The sequence below is a fragment of the Xiphophorus maculatus genome, chromosome 22 (genome assembly GCF_002775205.1).
Source record: "Xiphophorus maculatus strain JP 163 A chromosome 22, X_maculatus-5.0-male, whole genome shotgun sequence".
Lineage (NCBI taxonomy): Eukaryota > Metazoa > Chordata > Actinopteri > Cyprinodontiformes > Poeciliidae > Xiphophorus > Xiphophorus maculatus.
In genome coordinates this window covers 11,872,822-11,890,298 of record NC_036464.1, presented here as the reverse complement: position 1 = coordinate 11,890,298, position 17,477 = coordinate 11,872,822, and the positions used below count along the sequence as shown (strand labels likewise).

The following is a 17,477-nucleotide window of genomic DNA, read 5'->3' as shown; positions in this document are numbered from 1 at the left end:
CTTGTACTTAAGTATGGAAATTACTGTAAAAATGGATGTACTCAAGTAATGTAATGAAAAGTACAAGTAAAAAGTAAAACAAGGCAAGTTTGAATGACATTTCTTATATTTTGGTAAACTTGTCAAATAAACTTAAAATAATGTACCCAACCAAGTGCAGGCAAAATGAAACCTGCTAATAAATTGTTCCAGTTTTAAAGAGTAGCACATGTTAATGGTTTGTGGTTTTGAACGTGCATGCCTTTCCTATATTCGTTAAATTTAGTCTAAATTGCTATCGCTATGGCTTCTGTCCCCCATTGAACTAGGGTGACCAGACGTCCTCTTTTTCCCGGACATGTCCTACTTTTCAGACCTAAAAAGATGTCCGGGGGGAATTTAAAAATTGTCCGGGATTTTGGTCAATTGCCTCAAAACACATTACATAGCTTACAGTGCATTATAGGGCACGGCGCTGCGTGTCACGTAATCCCTGAGCCGCGTCAGTGCGGGCAGCACTCTTCTCTGTACGTCCCCCCCACCCTCCCGGTGTAAGGTGTTCTGATTTCTGATTTCCCCAACAATGGGAGAAGCGAAACAGGTGTATCCTATTGGAGGTGATGAACAAGCCCAGGCAAGCAGGCTACGACTTTGTTCGGTAGCCTGCTTGCTACTTGCTAATCAGTAGGTGGGGTCAAAACACTTGCGTTTCTCTCTCTCGCTTTTTTGTAACGAGTAACTAAACCACACATTGAAAATGTATCGGAGTAAAAGTACGCAATTAAGTTCGGAAATATAGTGAAGTAAAAGTGAAAGTCATCAAACATTTTCATACTCCAGGAAAGTATGAAGTACTCCAAAATATACTTAAGTAAAGTAGTGAAGTATTTTTACTTCGTTACTATACAACACTGGGAATAAGTGAATCTAACTAACTTCAGAACCTAACTTTCTTTTTTCCTCAACAGGATAAATGACCTGCTCTTCTTTTTAGTCAATAATAAGTAGATTAACACAACTTTATTCAGTTCATATTTAATTTTCTCTGTGATGTAAAAATACACTAAAGAAGCCAATGTCAAACCCACCCAACCCAATCAGGTGTATAATTTTGGGTCGGACTCAGGCTATAGATTAGGTCTTGGTTGGTTGGCAGTTGTGACATACTATTGGCACAACTACAAACCATTGTTAACTTGTACATATGACTGTCTTCAAACTGACATTTAAGCAGAAAGTATATGACTAGTTCACTCTTAAGTGTGAAACAAGTAAATTGTCAAACATCAAAATCTAATTAATCTAATGTTTAATTTAGATTTTAAACAGTACTATGAATTGGATTTTAGCTGTAAAATTGGAATTGTTAAAAGAAAAACTCCTATGCAGCATGTGAGGTACTACTAGATTTGTCTTGGATTTACTACTTTTGTAGTGGGAAAGAAATAAATATTTTTGCTTTAGAAAAGTGGGTGAGAGCTGTAGCTGAATGCAGAACAAGTGGCCTAAGGTTGCATTTTCATTCTGGGTGCATGCAGAAGGGGAATATGAACATACAGCAATGTTCAAGCTGCTTATATGGATCTCTCATTTCATTTATCATATTCTGAATAATTCACATCACTCAAAATTCTTAATGCAGCTGACTCTATTACCCCTCATACTGAAACCTATTAGCCAAAGAGGCTCAGCATATATTACCAGACATAATTCGAAGGATGGCTCTTGGTGATACCACTATAAAGGTCACATTACAGCAGGTTTTTGGTCTGTGCTTCCTAAATCAGATATAATAAAAACAGAGTACAGAAAAAATGCTAATATCTTGAGGTACCTTTTTCACAAAAGGCTCCAGTAAAATGAAGAGGACAGTGGCAAGAGGAAATAGTTCTTCCATGAAGCTGCGTCTGATGGAATGATCCTCCGTTGTGACAAAGATCAGCATGGCCAGCTTCAGGTTCATGCAGAGGAAGTTTGGGAGGTGGTGTGGACAATACCAGGGTTGCTGTGCTTAATGTGGTAGGTGAAGCTGATGGAGTGGTCAGACTCAAGTAATTTTCTGTGGAGGCCATCATGTGATGTAAAGTATACCTGAATGAGAGAATTGAGAAAAATATCAATTTAAAGGCATATATTTTTTCGGTGTAAAAGGTCAAAAAACAAAAAAATCTAATAATTGTTTTGGGCCTCATAGTTTTATAGAAAAAAAGGTTCAGAAATACTGCGGTCCAGATAAGAAAAGTATTTTTTACATTTTCTTATAACATTATTTGATAATGTGGTTTATTGTGAAAAGATAATGATTATATCATCTTAAAATGTTATAGATACAATTTTTCAAACTTATTCCTGTAAACAATTACAATATAAAGAAAGAGAAATGTGTTTCTAAATTAAATGATACTGTAAATTCTTAGTTATTATTGTGCCTATTTATTATTTGCTTCATATAATAAAAACACATTCCTGTAAAAAATTACAATATAAAGAGAAATGTGTTTCCAAATTAAATGATACTGTAAATTCTTAGTCATTATTGCGCCTATTTATTATTTGCTTCATAGACATAATGGTTTGTCATTGAATCAAATACAAAGAGAATGTATAATTTTATCTAATTTACACAGTTATCATAATTTTTCTGCCAATAAAAACAATAATAATTGTTAAGCTGCCGTTACACTGAAATTAAAATGGCAGTGAAACCTAAGCTTTATTTAGTAATGAATGAAAACACAATACTTAAGTGTGGCTTATGCATTATTACCCAACATTGCATTTGCATCAGGGGTTATGTGTTTTAATGAATGTGACAGCTTGAAACATTGCTGACAGCAAAACACCCCATAAAAGATGTATCATTGTCAACAATGTAAAATCCAGACAAAGAAAAATAGTTCAGAAAGAAATGGGTAATCTTAGTTTAGCTTAATGACTAAACAGAATATCCACTTATAAATTCTTAGTATATTTAGAATAACTGGGGATCAGAGCAAGACTGTGAGTGTCTTATGAAACACAGCGTCATGTGAAAGAAACAGTAAAATATAAACTGAAAAGGACTTGGACACTTGCGTCCTGATTATTTTTAGAATGTCACAAATATTTCATCAAGTTTCAGCAGGCCTCATTTTCTTCTAAGAAAAAGTTGCCAAATTATAGTAGAGGACTAGTTTAAAAAAAGAAACAAAAAACAAAAAAAACAGTGGTATTTATTAAAGAGTCCCTACATTCAGATTTTTGCTTAATCTGGTGTTGATGCCAAAATAACATGACAACTTTGCTTTATCAATATAAAACGAAAAAAGGCACTGTAAAAAAAATAAAAATGATGAAAAAAAATACAAAATAGCTGTTTCTTTTCATGTTTTAGTAATAGGGATACAGTGTATTTTACCTGCATTGATCTATGTTGCTGCCAGCAACTGCATCAGTTGTGTAGAAGCTTCTTACATGGTTAATTTCTATTACTTCGATGCAGCCAGTATAGTTGTGAAGAGGCTTTGCTTTCTTTAAAAGAAAATATGCATAAAAATATTTACAGCTTCATAATGTGTTGAACTCATAAAGTTTGAAACTTTGAGTGACATTCAGAACCATATAATTTTGACAGCTAGTTAAACCATCGCACAATAATCACAAAGTTTACCTGATTGGGAATATATTGATGTCGCAAACCACCTACAAAGACATGGTTTGTTCTTTGAATAATGTGTCCCAGCCAGTAATTACTTGTTGTGCTTTGAATTCTCCTGTGCCCCGAAAGTGTCAGCTCTGCCTCACAAGGGGTCAGATGTTGTCTGATAAAGCAAAAACATGTTAGGAAAATGCTGGAGCAGACATACACAAGCTGCCATGTCAAGAACATGCAACACACAGTGTCTTGTAAAAATTTTGCCTATCGCTTGAAATTCATTACAATTTGATGTTATGACCACAAATGTAAGTGTATTTTCAGTGTAAGATTTTATTTGATAGTGTGATGAATTGACCAGTGCCATATTTTTATATGCAATTTCCCAAAATTCAACACCATCTATCTTCCCATCAACTTTGAGCAGTGTCCCTGTCCCTGCAGGATAATGCTGCCACCACCAAAAGGTTGTAGGCATGGTGTTTTCATTGAGATGTGCAGGTCTTACACTGCACATCTCACATGTAGGATTAAGGTTCAATTTTGTCTGACCAGAACCCCTTCTTTTGCATCACAGCTTATAATTAAAAAAAAAAAAAACTTCTTATAGCTTTTTTTCATGATGGTCAGATTTAGGAAGTGCAAAAACAATAGTTCAGGCAACAAGATCCTCCTATACGAGTTGTAGATTTCAATTCAGTTTAGTTATATTGGTCGGATTCACACCAAAAAAATCATAACAAAACATCCAAGTAATACAACACTGCAGCTAAGTTTAGTATTTAAATGATAAAAGAGAAAACTTTTGGCAGCTCTTTCTATCTCTGCAAGTCTTCCAGAGTAAGCATGTGCCCCTGGTTGCTTTTCTGAATAATGTTCTCCTTGCATAGTTTGTCAGTTTAGGTGGGCAGCTATAGTGTAGTTGGGTCGTTTTTTTTAAACAAACATTTTTCCTCAACTTTAGAATTATACATTACTGTTTGTGTGGTGGTGTTATTTCACATAAACCCTTATAAAAGCATTCAAGTTTGTGTTTGTAATGACACTGTTATTTAAGGTACTACTACTGAGGGTACCTGAAACCACAATACAAGTCACACCCACAAACTTGTAACAAGTTGTAATATGAGATATTTACACAGAAAGAGGTGCACAGATTTGTTTCCAACTTATTATGAAATATGTATTGCTAACACACATATATGTACTAAAAGTGCTTTTTCCAAACAGCACTGGTCAGTGGTTAGTAGACAACCAAGAGAAGTCAAACTTGGCACACTAGAATCATTAAAGTCCTCTTCTTCGGTGTTGGAAGTGAAAAGCCTCCCACACGCTTCCTCAGTCATCTCTCTTTCGTTGTTGCTCTTATTGTCTCAAGGCAAATTTGCTTTTGAGTTTGTGCTGTCCTTTATCACGCAGCAGGACACGATTTCGATACTCGTTTTAAAACAACCATATATTAGTTGCACCGCTGTGCTTAAAACGTGTGAAGAAAGTAGCAGCCTATCATCTGGAAATTATGGTATATGTGTCAGCCATGATATCACAACCACATTTGTGCATAAGTTTAATATTTGTGGTACATGCACATGTATAATTGTTTATTTTGTTGGTATGCCCAACAATCACTAGTCTTTGGCGATTTCCCTTTCCTTTTCTCAAGCCATCTTATGAGGCTCCGCAAACTATTCTGGACCCACCCCATAGTCTCAGATTCCAAAACCAATTTTCCTTTTGGAACCAACAGGGGAACACAGATAATTACCTAAGTGCAGATTCTGGACTAACTAGCTGTAGCTTGAGGGTTCTCAGGCCACAGATACAAAGTCCCCTCTCTGTGCCTCCCAATGCCTCTTGTTCCCTGAGTAGAAGTTAGAAGGTCCATGAAGCAATCTAGTCTGATTTGTTAAGCTGGTGTTTCAGGCCGTTGCATATGCTGGCTAAACACTCGGGGCACTTGCTACAACCTGCATAAGTCCTTCCTCCAAAGCCAGCATAGAGATGCGGTTAATTTAGAAGCAGTCTGCCAGAGAGGCCTGGCCGGCAGCCAGAGGGCACTGTGCTCACTGTCCTTGAGAAGTCAGCCCCACCGGGTTTCTATTTAACATATTGAAAAGCGTCTTTGACGGGAAGATATATTAAAAGTCTATAATGAGTTAGGCAGTGACGTTGAGAATGGCTATGGTGGTGTAGCTCTGGGTCAAATCAGACAAAGATGGACGGAGTCAGCCATCAGACAATTACAAAGAATTTGCTTTGTGACACCAGAAACCATTTTTCCATACAACCAACCCCCTAGTTATGACAGCTCTCTTTCTTGCAGTGTCTCAAGGGGTTGGAGTAGAACATTATGATTGATTCATACTGCTGTTGTATTTTTCTTCCAGGAAAAAAAACAAGGGCTGGGCCTTGTAGCCCCTTGAACCTGATTGGCCTCTCATATATTTAGGGCAGAGCAGCTTCTCTGCCAAGAAAACAAGACGGCAACCTTCCCACTCAGTTTCTGTTTCTGTGGGAAAATAATTTGCTTTCCTTTGGCACTGCATGTTCGTTATCACCTTCAGTGTCTTAACTTGTACACATAATGTCATCTTCAGGCAACAAATTAATTTCTTTCTCTCAGTGGTGTGTTAAAATGTTTTTCTCTGAACAGAATTTTGATCTAAAAAAAAGAAAAATAGACTCTCAAAACATTGCAAATATGTTTCTAAACCAAATTTTTATAAGCTCAACACTGACTGGTTCAGCTTCAGGCTCATGCATAATAACTTCATGTCTTGAAACAAAACCACAATCTGTCTTATGTCAGATTATAATATAGAGGGCTAGCCGCGAGAGTGCTCATGAGTAGTAACATAACTAAAGGGGCCACAGCCTCACTTTAAATCATTTAAACATTGATTTTGTGCTTGACTTTTGCTTGTTATTCTTTTCATAATGAAAAACTGCAAATGAAGACTTCAGAACAGCCAATAAAACATGGTCAGTGATCACTAATGCATTTTAATAGGCACATTCTAATGTTTGATACGCTTCTTTAAAACATAAGCCTGCCGGTCCATTTGTTATAAAACCTAAATCCTTCTTCTGGTAATTCCTGACAATTATATTGCTTCCTCAAGAGTTAGTTTATAAACCTACCCTGTAAACAAATCTGCCACATTTGGAAAACGTAGGTAACAAGAGTTGTAGCTCAAAGGACCTGGGGTGTTTATACTGTAAAAAATATCGGATTTTTTACAAGGACCTAAGTGGCTTATCACTGGGAACATGCATCTTTTCTTCCTCAATAGAACATGTATTCTTGCCTGAAGCAGATAAATATCACACTGCATCTCGTTTGATGTCCTGTACAGTAAAAGCCATGAAATGTTTTCACTGCTTATTCACTTCTGCTAGAACTCTAACACATACAAAGCGCTTCTTTATAAAGCCTGAACACAACACAGATCTGATCATGAATACCTACTGTGGCTCTGCAAGCTTAAATTAAGGTGTACATACCTAATATGCACAATATGAACTCTGCCATCATCAACGTGACTTGATGCACTCATCCGTGTAACTTCATTGCAGCAAAAGGCATACTGAAACATTTGAGAGGAGGTATAAGTATGTAATTTGTGTTTGTCATTCTATGGCCTGTTTCATGCATGACTTCTTATAGACTCATTCAGGAAATGTTTTTGTTTATCTTCAGGAATAACAAAAATATTCATACTCGAGTGTGTGTTCACAATAAATGTCTCGAGGGACTTTTGAAAAACAAGAAATTCTCCTTTTCACTAAGATTCTTAGAAATCGCAGCGTCGAAGAGTTTACTGCACATTAAGAACACATTTCACACTAAACCCCCAGCAACTGTAATTATAGTGCACTAGATCTCTCTCTAAGAATGGTACATACTACAACAACATTGTTCTACTCTATTTGCTCTCCTATTTTGATAATAGTTTGTGCCAATATTTCTCACATATTCAGTTCGATACCATAGAATAATATTCTAAAACAAAAACAAACATATTTAAACCAGAATGACCAAACAGATAGCCATTGTGAGAACATGGAACATTTACCTGCAAGATCCCATCCTGGATATAGAGTTTCATGAAAAAGAAATCCCCATTAATGGGTCCTTGGTCGACATATAGGAGAGTTCCCTGAGATGCTGTGGTTTGAAATCTCACATTAATGTTGTTGAGAGTTCCAAGGTCAACACCTTGAAACTCAAGGTATGAATTCCCAAAGTAATGGAGGTAGCTTGACTCTGGGGAAAGAGATAAATACACAAAGCTTAAACTGTGGGAAAGGTTAAGGAGACATAAGCTACGTTACTTTATGAATCTTTAGAGTGCGATCAGCTAGGTTTCCCAATGGATCCTCTCAAGGAAAAAGCAACAGTAAGGTCAACATATGCTACAGAGAAACATCTGTAGAATGATAAAAGCAAAATGACTTGTGACAAAAGGTGTCATGTCATCGTTTTGAATTTCACAAGTAATTTTGAAGTATTTTCACCCAAGTCTACAGACAGTGCATGTTGTGGCAACAGAAGGACAAAATACTGGTAAATGGCCAGAGGCGCTAAGTGAGTTGAATTGCGCACCAGGCACAGCTCTACTGTAACAAATTTCTTGGTGTAAACTATCAAGTATTTTCAAGTTGAATAGTTCAAGTTCAAGTAAAGTCATACCATTGGTGCTAAAAGTCCTAGTCAAGCCATAAGTCTTTTGATTTCATCAAGCTGAGTCTAAAGTCATTAAATTTTGATTTACAACTGGTTATGAGATATGGACCATGACCGAAAGAATGGACGCCTCCCTGGTGAGATATTCAGGGAATGTCCCACTGGGAGGAGACCAGGAGGGAGACCCAGGACATGCTGGAGGGACTATGTTTTTTCAGCTGGCCTGGGAACACTTTGGGATGCCCCCAGTGGACCTGGCCCAAGTGGCTGCGGAGAGGAAAGTGTGGAACTCTATGTTTAGTGCTCCAGGATAAGTGGAAAAGAATGAACGAATGGATGGATGGAGGGATAGATTTCCAGGTGAATCCCAGAGGGAATATATATCCCTTTTGGCTTACGAAGCCATTGGGATTTGAACAAAATGAGCTGAAGAATATCCCTGGACACTAAGATGCTTGGATTTCCATCCTGGAATTGTTATCCCTGTGACCTAGTCTCAGAAAAGCAGAGGACAATAGCTGGATGGACAAACTTTTCCACTTTTATTATGTTATAAAAATTATATACAAAACTGAAATTAAGATATTCATGAAAGTACTGTGCAACATTCCTCAATTTATTGTCAAAACATACTATGTTTCATGGATGAGACTAGGCAATTATGGGGTATTTGATTGAAAGTTCTCCTCCTTGGACACAGTTGGGCATTAGTGATGGAAAGAAACTTAAAAGAACGACACTGACTCCTGCATTAGGATCACTGATGCTCAATATTTCTAATTTAAAAGAAGCAGACCAAACTAAAGAAAACAGTCAAAACCCAGAGCCTGGTGAATGGATGAAGCAATCCCAGATGAAGTAGTCTTCTGCTCTGTTTCCTTTTCAGATAAAAAAAAATCACTAGAGAAATCAGCAACATGTTTTTTAAAGTTGATGCTGTGATTAATCATACAGCTGTAAAGTGTGAACTTATCAATACTTGTCGAATGCAGAGTTCTAATAAGCCAGACCTCTTTTGATCTAGCAGAAACTCCTTAGGGAATTTGGAAAGCCAGCTAACCTAAATACCCACATTCTCTCTAGGGAGCAACATTACCCAAACCCTGAGGAGTATCCTGGGATAACAAAAAGAGAGAATCATCAGGATCAGACCTACTGCGTTGCATGAATTAATCAGGATAAATGGATGCGGAAGCCGTACTGTCTTCTGCTTTGCTACCGACAATGGGGTTTGCCAATGCTGATGATGGAAAATTACCCCTCAGAGACAAAGCTATTCATTAATTTTAAAGCCTTGTTTAGTCTGATGTAGTCTTTGATGCATTAGGAGGTTGCTGCCAGGAAGCAGCATCATGCCTCATTAACAGTAGATTTCAGTCTCTTCTTCAAAGGTCTACTGTTTTTACTAATACCTATTGCATTCACACTCCAGATTTTTGCACATGCCTTAGGTAACTATTCACATCCTATCTAAATTGTAAATCTACACAATCTTTCACACTATGCTCCCTATCTGTTTTTTCACTGTTAACATAATGCTGACAAAGCAATTTTTCAACCCTCTAATCTGTTCAAAAGCTTTTCTAGTTCCTATAAAGGGAAAATGTTGTCTACTGAGGATATTCTTTGATATAAATCTTTCAGATCTGATTTAATTAGGGCCAGTTCTGATACATGATCATAAAAGAGGTGAGAAAACTGATATAAGTCATATTTAATGGAACAAGGAGAGGAGGAGCGCAGTGTTGCGGCACAAACTGTAGGCGAATGTCAGCAGGGTTAAAGTAGAAGACGTTCCACTAGAAAAATATATCTGAAGAAATGTGAACTAAGGATCAATTAATTGGGAGACAGAACTTTGATGGGGAAATTTAATTAATATGGACTTAATGTACCATTTATTAAAAAAAAGAAGTCATGATGTAAGTTCTGCTTTGCCGCTGATTTATTGGGTAAGGTAATAGACTGACTGATTGAACTTGTCACAGGACAGAGATAAAATACTGCAGAAGACCATTCTTGGACCTGAGCAATTTCACAGTCCCAAAAGAAGGCAAAAGGTCATTCTGTACTTACAAAATTGGCAGAGAAATAACCTATAATAGATAAGATTTTGCTGAATATCCTTCCTCTACTATAGACCATGAAGGATCCAATTCAAAATATATTATGGGCTTTTTCTGGTTTTGCTGGTATATCTATGAGCCCAAATCTTGAACAGGTAATTTTTTTTCTGTAATTTATAATGCAGATATTGACATGATAGCATCACCAGATGACATATAACTAAATTAAAACAAAAAAACTCCACAAAATGATGTTGTGTGTATTAACGTGAAAGGATTCACTCGATAAGAATTGGAAACATTAAGAACAGAAGCACAGCAAAAGGTTAACAAAATAACTGCAATTTGTCAGTAATTTGAAAGCAATTCTTCTCTGTTTCAGTGTCAATTGATATAATCAATTAATAGCATTGTTAATCCTTATAAAAGATGTATTACTACCAAGATATCACACAACAAACATGTCATTATGGGTAAAAGTAAAGTGCTCTCTCAGGACCTTTGCCATTTATAGTGTTGCAAAACGTATTGATGGAATTGGTGAGAAACCTAAAGCTGCAACCAGATTTTTGCATGCACTTCATCACACAAACCACTTTTCCATTGTCTGACTTTAAATCAAACTTAATTTTTCCTGTCTTATGTTAGTTAGGATTACCAAAAATATTTCACGTTTGTTCAGTGACAGAATAATAAACAAAAACTGGTTTTAGACATGTTTTTGTTTTGATACTTTCTTCTTGGAGGGACACCTGTGGCTGTATGTTAAGGCCACACCTCAAACCTCATAGTAACAGTGAAGTTTAGAGATGAGAACATTACAATGTGGGATTGTTATTCAGGGTGTGGTATTGCCAGACTTTAAATAATTGAAGGAATAATGAATGGAAAAATTTAATCTGATCTTGTTGGTAACAATCTGAAACTAGTATAGATTATTAAGCAAGACAATGATTCCAAACACACAGCCAATTAGCTTCAGAGAAAGAATATAAAGCTGGTAAAGTAGAAATCAAAAGCCAGAGAATGGACATAACTGATAACCATAATGCAGAGAAGAGGCCAACAGAGCCTTTAAGACAGTTTGTGGAAAAAAAATGGGTCATAATCACATCCAAGTGATCCATAAGGCTAGCACAAAATACAGTAAGAATGCTCAGTACTTATTGCCTGTGTAATTTCACTTCACAGTACATTTTAGTTGTTTTCGTTGTATATTTGGTTTACTAGAGTCTCATCTGAATTTCACATCAATATCCCCAATATAAATATTTGAAAGAACATAAATTGGTTCAATACTTTCCTATTGTAATATTTTGATATTTTTTTAAATAAATGACTGATACAACTGCTGGAATGCAATAAAAAGAGGAAATACTTCTAACCGGAGGATGCATAAAATAAGCTTTAAATGTCAAATTTAAAAACCATTTGTTATTATCATTATTTGTAATTTTCTAATTAGAGAAAGTCTTCATGACAGCAATATTAATTCACCAAATCAATCGGAAAAGTTACAGGAATCAGTATCTAAATACAGACAAAGTGTGTTACAAAAAACATAATCTAGAGCACCAAAACAAAATCACAGATGTGGGAATTAAGATTAATAGTGGAACTGCCGTAAGAGGTACTGAATGTTAAAGATGACTAACATCTTACTCATCAAGGTGATTTTGTGCAGCTTCGAGGGGGTAATTTGATTTCCACAACACATGGCAGCAAAAGATAACAGCATCACCTGTGTCATGGTGATCACTTGAAGGAAAGTCAACCAAATCATAGCTTAGCAGGAGTAAGCCTCCTTCCATCCCAATTTCAGATTCTCATCAGCTTTCACATTACATAGTAAAAGTTCTATACTGTGTAGCCCAGCTCTATATGTACAGAGCAGAAAAGAACTGATTTAAACCGTAAGGTTTATTTCGAAGCAGTTCCGAATATTCTTTTCACATTAGAATAAAAGAAAAGAATTGTATGCTGTCAATGTATCGTGCGTACACCCCTTTTATGTTTTGACTTCATTTTAACTTGATATATATATTTCAGAGATTGTGGAGCAGTCTGTGGTTTAAAGGAGCACTGAGTCTATTTCAAGCAGCACCAAGGGCACTGCATGTGTTTAGATGGTGACCTAGTTTAATAAACTCGTGAGTTTCTGGCTCCTCTTACTTTAAAACTTATTTACTTTGATTATGCACTTATGTGTAGAAGAGTAAAAGGATGTTTCAGTGTGCAGATGCTCGGGTTTGTTTCCTATAACAACATTTTTTGTGTACCTTTAACCCTTTCTTAACCAGTGTGCTGACTAAGAGCTGCATCAGGTGCTGTGGGGAGGACTCAATTACATTTGGCCCACACTGATTTTCAGAGTGTCGCAATAAATTGGCTCAAGCTTGTCTGTGTTCAGTAGGTCTGTTTTACAGTTCTCTGCACAGTTTCAAAGGTAGACAGACCTCATCTGTCACAGAGTAACAATCTGTCCTGCACTCCTGAATTCCTCCTCTTACATAGATGACTGCATCCAATCCCAATAATGTGTAACAAATTATGTTCAGCATCTGTCATTTGAGATTTTAAGGATGTAAGACCAAATACTGATCAGCTATATTACTCTTTGGAATCACATTTTTTCCTCAAATAGATAGAGACAACACAATTTAGAAGAAAGCACAAAGATATATTTGCACAGAATGTCAGCACAGCTGCACGGAGCTCCTATGACAATCTCTGAATCAGAGCTTATACATCATAACTTGTTATTTTCAAAAGGCTACATAAAAATTCAATTTAGGGTAGGACTCAGATTGTCTTCTCTCGTTCAAAGGTAGCAAAAACCTGTGTAGCTGTGTTTGCTCTGAAGGACATGGTCACTATGGATTTTTAATTCAAAACCAAGTTCCTGGAATTGGCCTCATTACTTTACCACATTCAGAGTTTATCCATTTAGAAAGTGTAACTTAGAGTCAATTTGTTTAATATATAATGTTTACTCGAGTAAGAAGAGTAACATGGTTTCCATATGGCAGAATCTTTGGAGGTGCAAGCTTAGTTCTTCAATGCCAAATCACTTTGTATTTCCATCTCATAATGAAAATTTATCTTGGCCACCAAAGAATTGATCAAAAATAAATTGATGAAACATGTAGAACTACAACAAAAACAAAATTTAAATAATTCTGTGTAATATGAAAACATTTAAAGTTCTTGAAATGCACAGCCATCCCAGTTTTTAGGGCTAGCAAGAGCGATGCTAACCCCCTAAGTTAATGATAAACGAGTTAATCGAAAGTTAATTGATCTTATCATTCGACTAACAATTAATTGATAAACGTCCACTTTTTAAAAAAAAACTAAGCTTTCTCTTGCATCAAGAGGGCTAGTCATATTTCCATAATACAACATAACACAAAGGGCTACATTTGACTATATGTGAATGATTAAAATCAAACATAAAGAGTGTTATTATCATCTGTTGGAATTTTGGCCCATTCCTCCACACATAATTGAAGTAAATGAGTCAGGATTGTGGACAACTTGCATGAAAACACCTCAACAGGTCTGCCTACAATTTTCTATGGGCTTGAGATAATAATTATGTCAAGATAGCTAAAATTTTAATTGTCACACCACAAGACATGTCTCTTAAGATTGTAGATTTTTTTTTTCTTTGCGTGCATTTGCAAACACTACAGTACTCCTTTCTCTGTGGATTGTGACGCTTTTCAGCTTTTGTCAGCATCTTCCCAAGATATTTTGCTTTTGTTCTGGTCCTGATATGCATGCTTTGCATCGAAGCATTGTCAATTCTGACAATAGAACTTGTTTATATACGTGTTACCTTTGGGTATCAGAAAATTGTATCCAAAGATCAAACTTTCAGGGTCCTTAATTTTCTTCCTGAAATCCTGACTGATTACTTTAGAGTTTTTCATAATGTTACACAAGGAAGTAGTCTTAAGGAGAGCAGCAGACACCTGGTTTAATATGAAAATGCTGTATCTTCCGTTACAATGTTTTATTGACACAAAGAGCTCAGACGGTATTTAAATTTTAGTGAGTGTAGCAGAACAAATGGAACATAGGAAGTAAACAAGAAGTGTTCTTAATTACTACATTAAAAAAAATGTTTTTTTTTTGTTGTTTTGGACTATTTGTCAAATATTTTCATGTCAAATGTCATTTACATTTTCTAGATAAACTCCTCAAATGTAGAATGTGAAATCTGCTCAGGTATCATAAAGTGGGATAAAACTACAGACTATACTAACACATTGATATTATACCACAAACATTTTTTGTAAGTACACAACATGGTCCATACCTGTGGATGGTTCAACTGTTGGTACTGGGCTTAGTGCTGGCATTAGAACCCTGGGTGTGTAGCTGCTAGTGATGTTCTCGCTTGGCGTCACCAAGGGAACAGGATTCGTATTGGGAGGCAGGCAGCTGACCTTGTTTATGCCATCTACACAGGAAAACGCTTCTGGACATGGATTAAGCAGGCAGTCATCATAGTTGTGCTCACAGTTCCTCCCCTGTGTACATAAATTAGACAGCCTTGAGATGTGTCATGCAACTCTGTGTTGAAATGCTAAATGAGACGTGATGTTCATAGTATGAATCGTCAAAGTAGTTTGTAGATTTTAGATTTAATAACCATATTATTAGAGATAATACTCAACAGCAAAAAAAATAAAAAATCATGATTAGTTTGTCATGTAATTACATAATTTTCCCCTATTTAGTTTGATTTTACTTGATAGTGTTTTTTTATTATTACTAACTAGAAAGACTAATCACATGTTATTTTATTGACAAGAAATTATTCAAAAGTTACTTCTTGTGGGCAACCAGTTTAATAAAAGTAAGTTTAGTTTAAAAAAAAGAGGGGTGGGAGTGTAACGTGGTGGAGCCTCACCACAAATCCAGGACGACAGAAACAGGTGTAGCCATAGCCTGGATCATTCTGGATGCATATCCCCTGGTTGCAGGGCTGTGGAAGGCACTCATTAATGTCATCCTCACAGTGAAGGCCTGTCCAACCTGCCAGGAACAAAAGCCCACAGAGTGCCGTAGTGAGCTTGGGCTCTCTCACTTCCACCCTCTGAAGTGAATATCAATCAGATTCGCTTACATTGATTTGCTTCTTTCTGGGTTCACACACACACAAACAGGGACAAGAAAAGGCTTTCACTAAAGAGTAAGATGTCACATCCATTTCAACGAGTTAAGGTCATTTCGTTCTTTAATCACTGTCTTTTTTTTGTACTGTATGACAGGAAATTTCACTCTTTAGGGAAGGTGAACTATGGAGGTATCACAGCCACCTTTGAGTGGCCTTTTTTACAGGGTGATCTGCAAGAAACTAAAGCTGATAAACTCTTCTTCCACATCTGGGACATGATAGAGACTAAGATGTTCTTGTTGACTTAGAAAAACATGTTGCTATTTAAGTTATGTTTTAGTATCCACACACATAAGCTGGAAACGCTGCCTGTAAAAGATGTACAAAGAGGTGAAAAAAAAAAACCTGCTGCCTTATTTCGAGGCAAACCGAGAAAAATCACAGGATATCAGAATGACTCACCTGACCTGCAGTGGCAGACGTAGCTATTAATAAGATCTTGGCAAACAGCGTTGTTCTGGCATGGCGCTGAGCAACATTCGTTAACATCCACTTCACAGAAATCCCCCATGAAACCTGGTGGACAGCTAAAAAAACATGACGGTTTGGAAAACTATTAGGCAGTCTCACTGTGCTGTCACTTCATTTTTGAGGATCTAACAAGCTGTGTCCAAGAACTGCTAAGTTTTGCAACAAATACAAACAAGTATTCATCAGTTCTTTTCAAGATAAGGTATTTAGTGAGCATAAATCAAAATTATTTTGGGGTTGGAGACAAAGCGGATGACAACACAGCATAAAACAAAAGTGGTAAAAGTTTGATCTATTTAGCATCAGAACTATATTTACAATATCCCATTTATTAATACGGCACTACGAGTAGCAGTCTCTGTATAGAGTCCCAAGACTCTATACAGATGCTCTTTATGTCTTTGGATTAATAACAATGTCCTGTATATAATGTAAATGAAATGAAAAATCAAATGAAGCTATGAAGACTGCAGGGGATATTCACCAGGGCAGAAAATCTTCAGAAACATGGAGGGACAATAACATTATGATGCACTGACAGGGACCTGAGGAGAACAGGCGTCTGGAGGAGTTGGATTGAATACATAATAAAAATTAAGTGTTTATAAAAGTAAAATGTGAAACTACATGTTCAAGGGTATTAGAAATTAGCCTATAAAGTGAAAGTAAAATTTTGAAATGGGTGAATTCAACTTCCTTATTTGATAACAAATCTTATTTAAACTGGAGTTGGTGGCTCAATGTGTCATATGAGGTGTCCACTAGAGTAGAGGTCCCCAACCCAGGTTCTCGAGGTCCACCGTAATGCATATTTTACGTGTCACCCTGCTGTTTCACACCTGACTGAAATTAAAAGTTGGTTAACTAATTCTGCCACAATTGGAGGGATGGTAAGAAGGTAATGCAATCATTTGAATCACTTGTGCTTGAGCAGGGAAACATCTAAAACATGCAGGACGGTGGTTCATAATCACAACACCACCAGAGCAGAACTCTTGGGAAGTCTTCATAGGTCTCTCCTGTGACAGCACACCCACTTTGTATTTTTGGGATGCGAAACATCCCAAAGTTCTGTTCAAAATATCACTCAAAAATGAGCTGCAATAAGTCCCAAATAAGAGCTGCAAAAACAGGATGATTGATGGCTTTTGTACCAATAAAGTCATACCTTAGTTCAAACGTAATGGAATACTAAGTTGTATTTCTACTGGAAAAAAAGGCCAACTGACTGTGAAACATTGCTTCACAATCTACCCTGGAATCCTATTGCTCACCCAACTTTGTGTTTAGTAAAGCTAGCAAATTAAGTAGAAATCCATGAAGAGGCATGTTGTTTATGATTATTTTCTCCATCTGGTGTCTGTCCATTTGACTTGCTGTGACATCGGTGACTCAGATGTTTACTATGCAAAAAACATACTGTTTAGCAAGTGATTTAAAAATGTCTTATTT

At 36.5% G+C, this 17,477-nt stretch overlaps 1 protein-coding gene across 1 annotated transcript in view; it reads right to left on the bottom strand.

Moving 5' to 3' along the window:
* Positions 1-17,477, bottom strand: part of eys (eyes shut homolog (Drosophila)) — a 178,783-nt gene that overhangs the window by 61,470 nt on the left and 99,836 nt on the right. Inside the window, exons 32-39 of the mRNA XM_023327993.1 lie at positions 15,957-16,081; positions 15,288-15,412; positions 14,691-14,904; positions 7,690-7,880; positions 7,118-7,200; positions 3,629-3,779; positions 3,377-3,489; positions 1,814-2,070 (exon numbers count right to left, since the gene is read on the bottom strand). Coding sequence (XP_023183761.1) covers positions 1,814-2,070; positions 3,377-3,489; positions 3,629-3,779; positions 7,118-7,200; positions 7,690-7,880; positions 14,691-14,904; positions 15,288-15,412; positions 15,957-16,081 — 1,259 coding nt within the window. The remainder of the gene's footprint in view (positions 1-1,813; positions 2,071-3,376; positions 3,490-3,628; positions 3,780-7,117; positions 7,201-7,689; positions 7,881-14,690; positions 14,905-15,287; positions 15,413-15,956; positions 16,082-17,477) is intronic.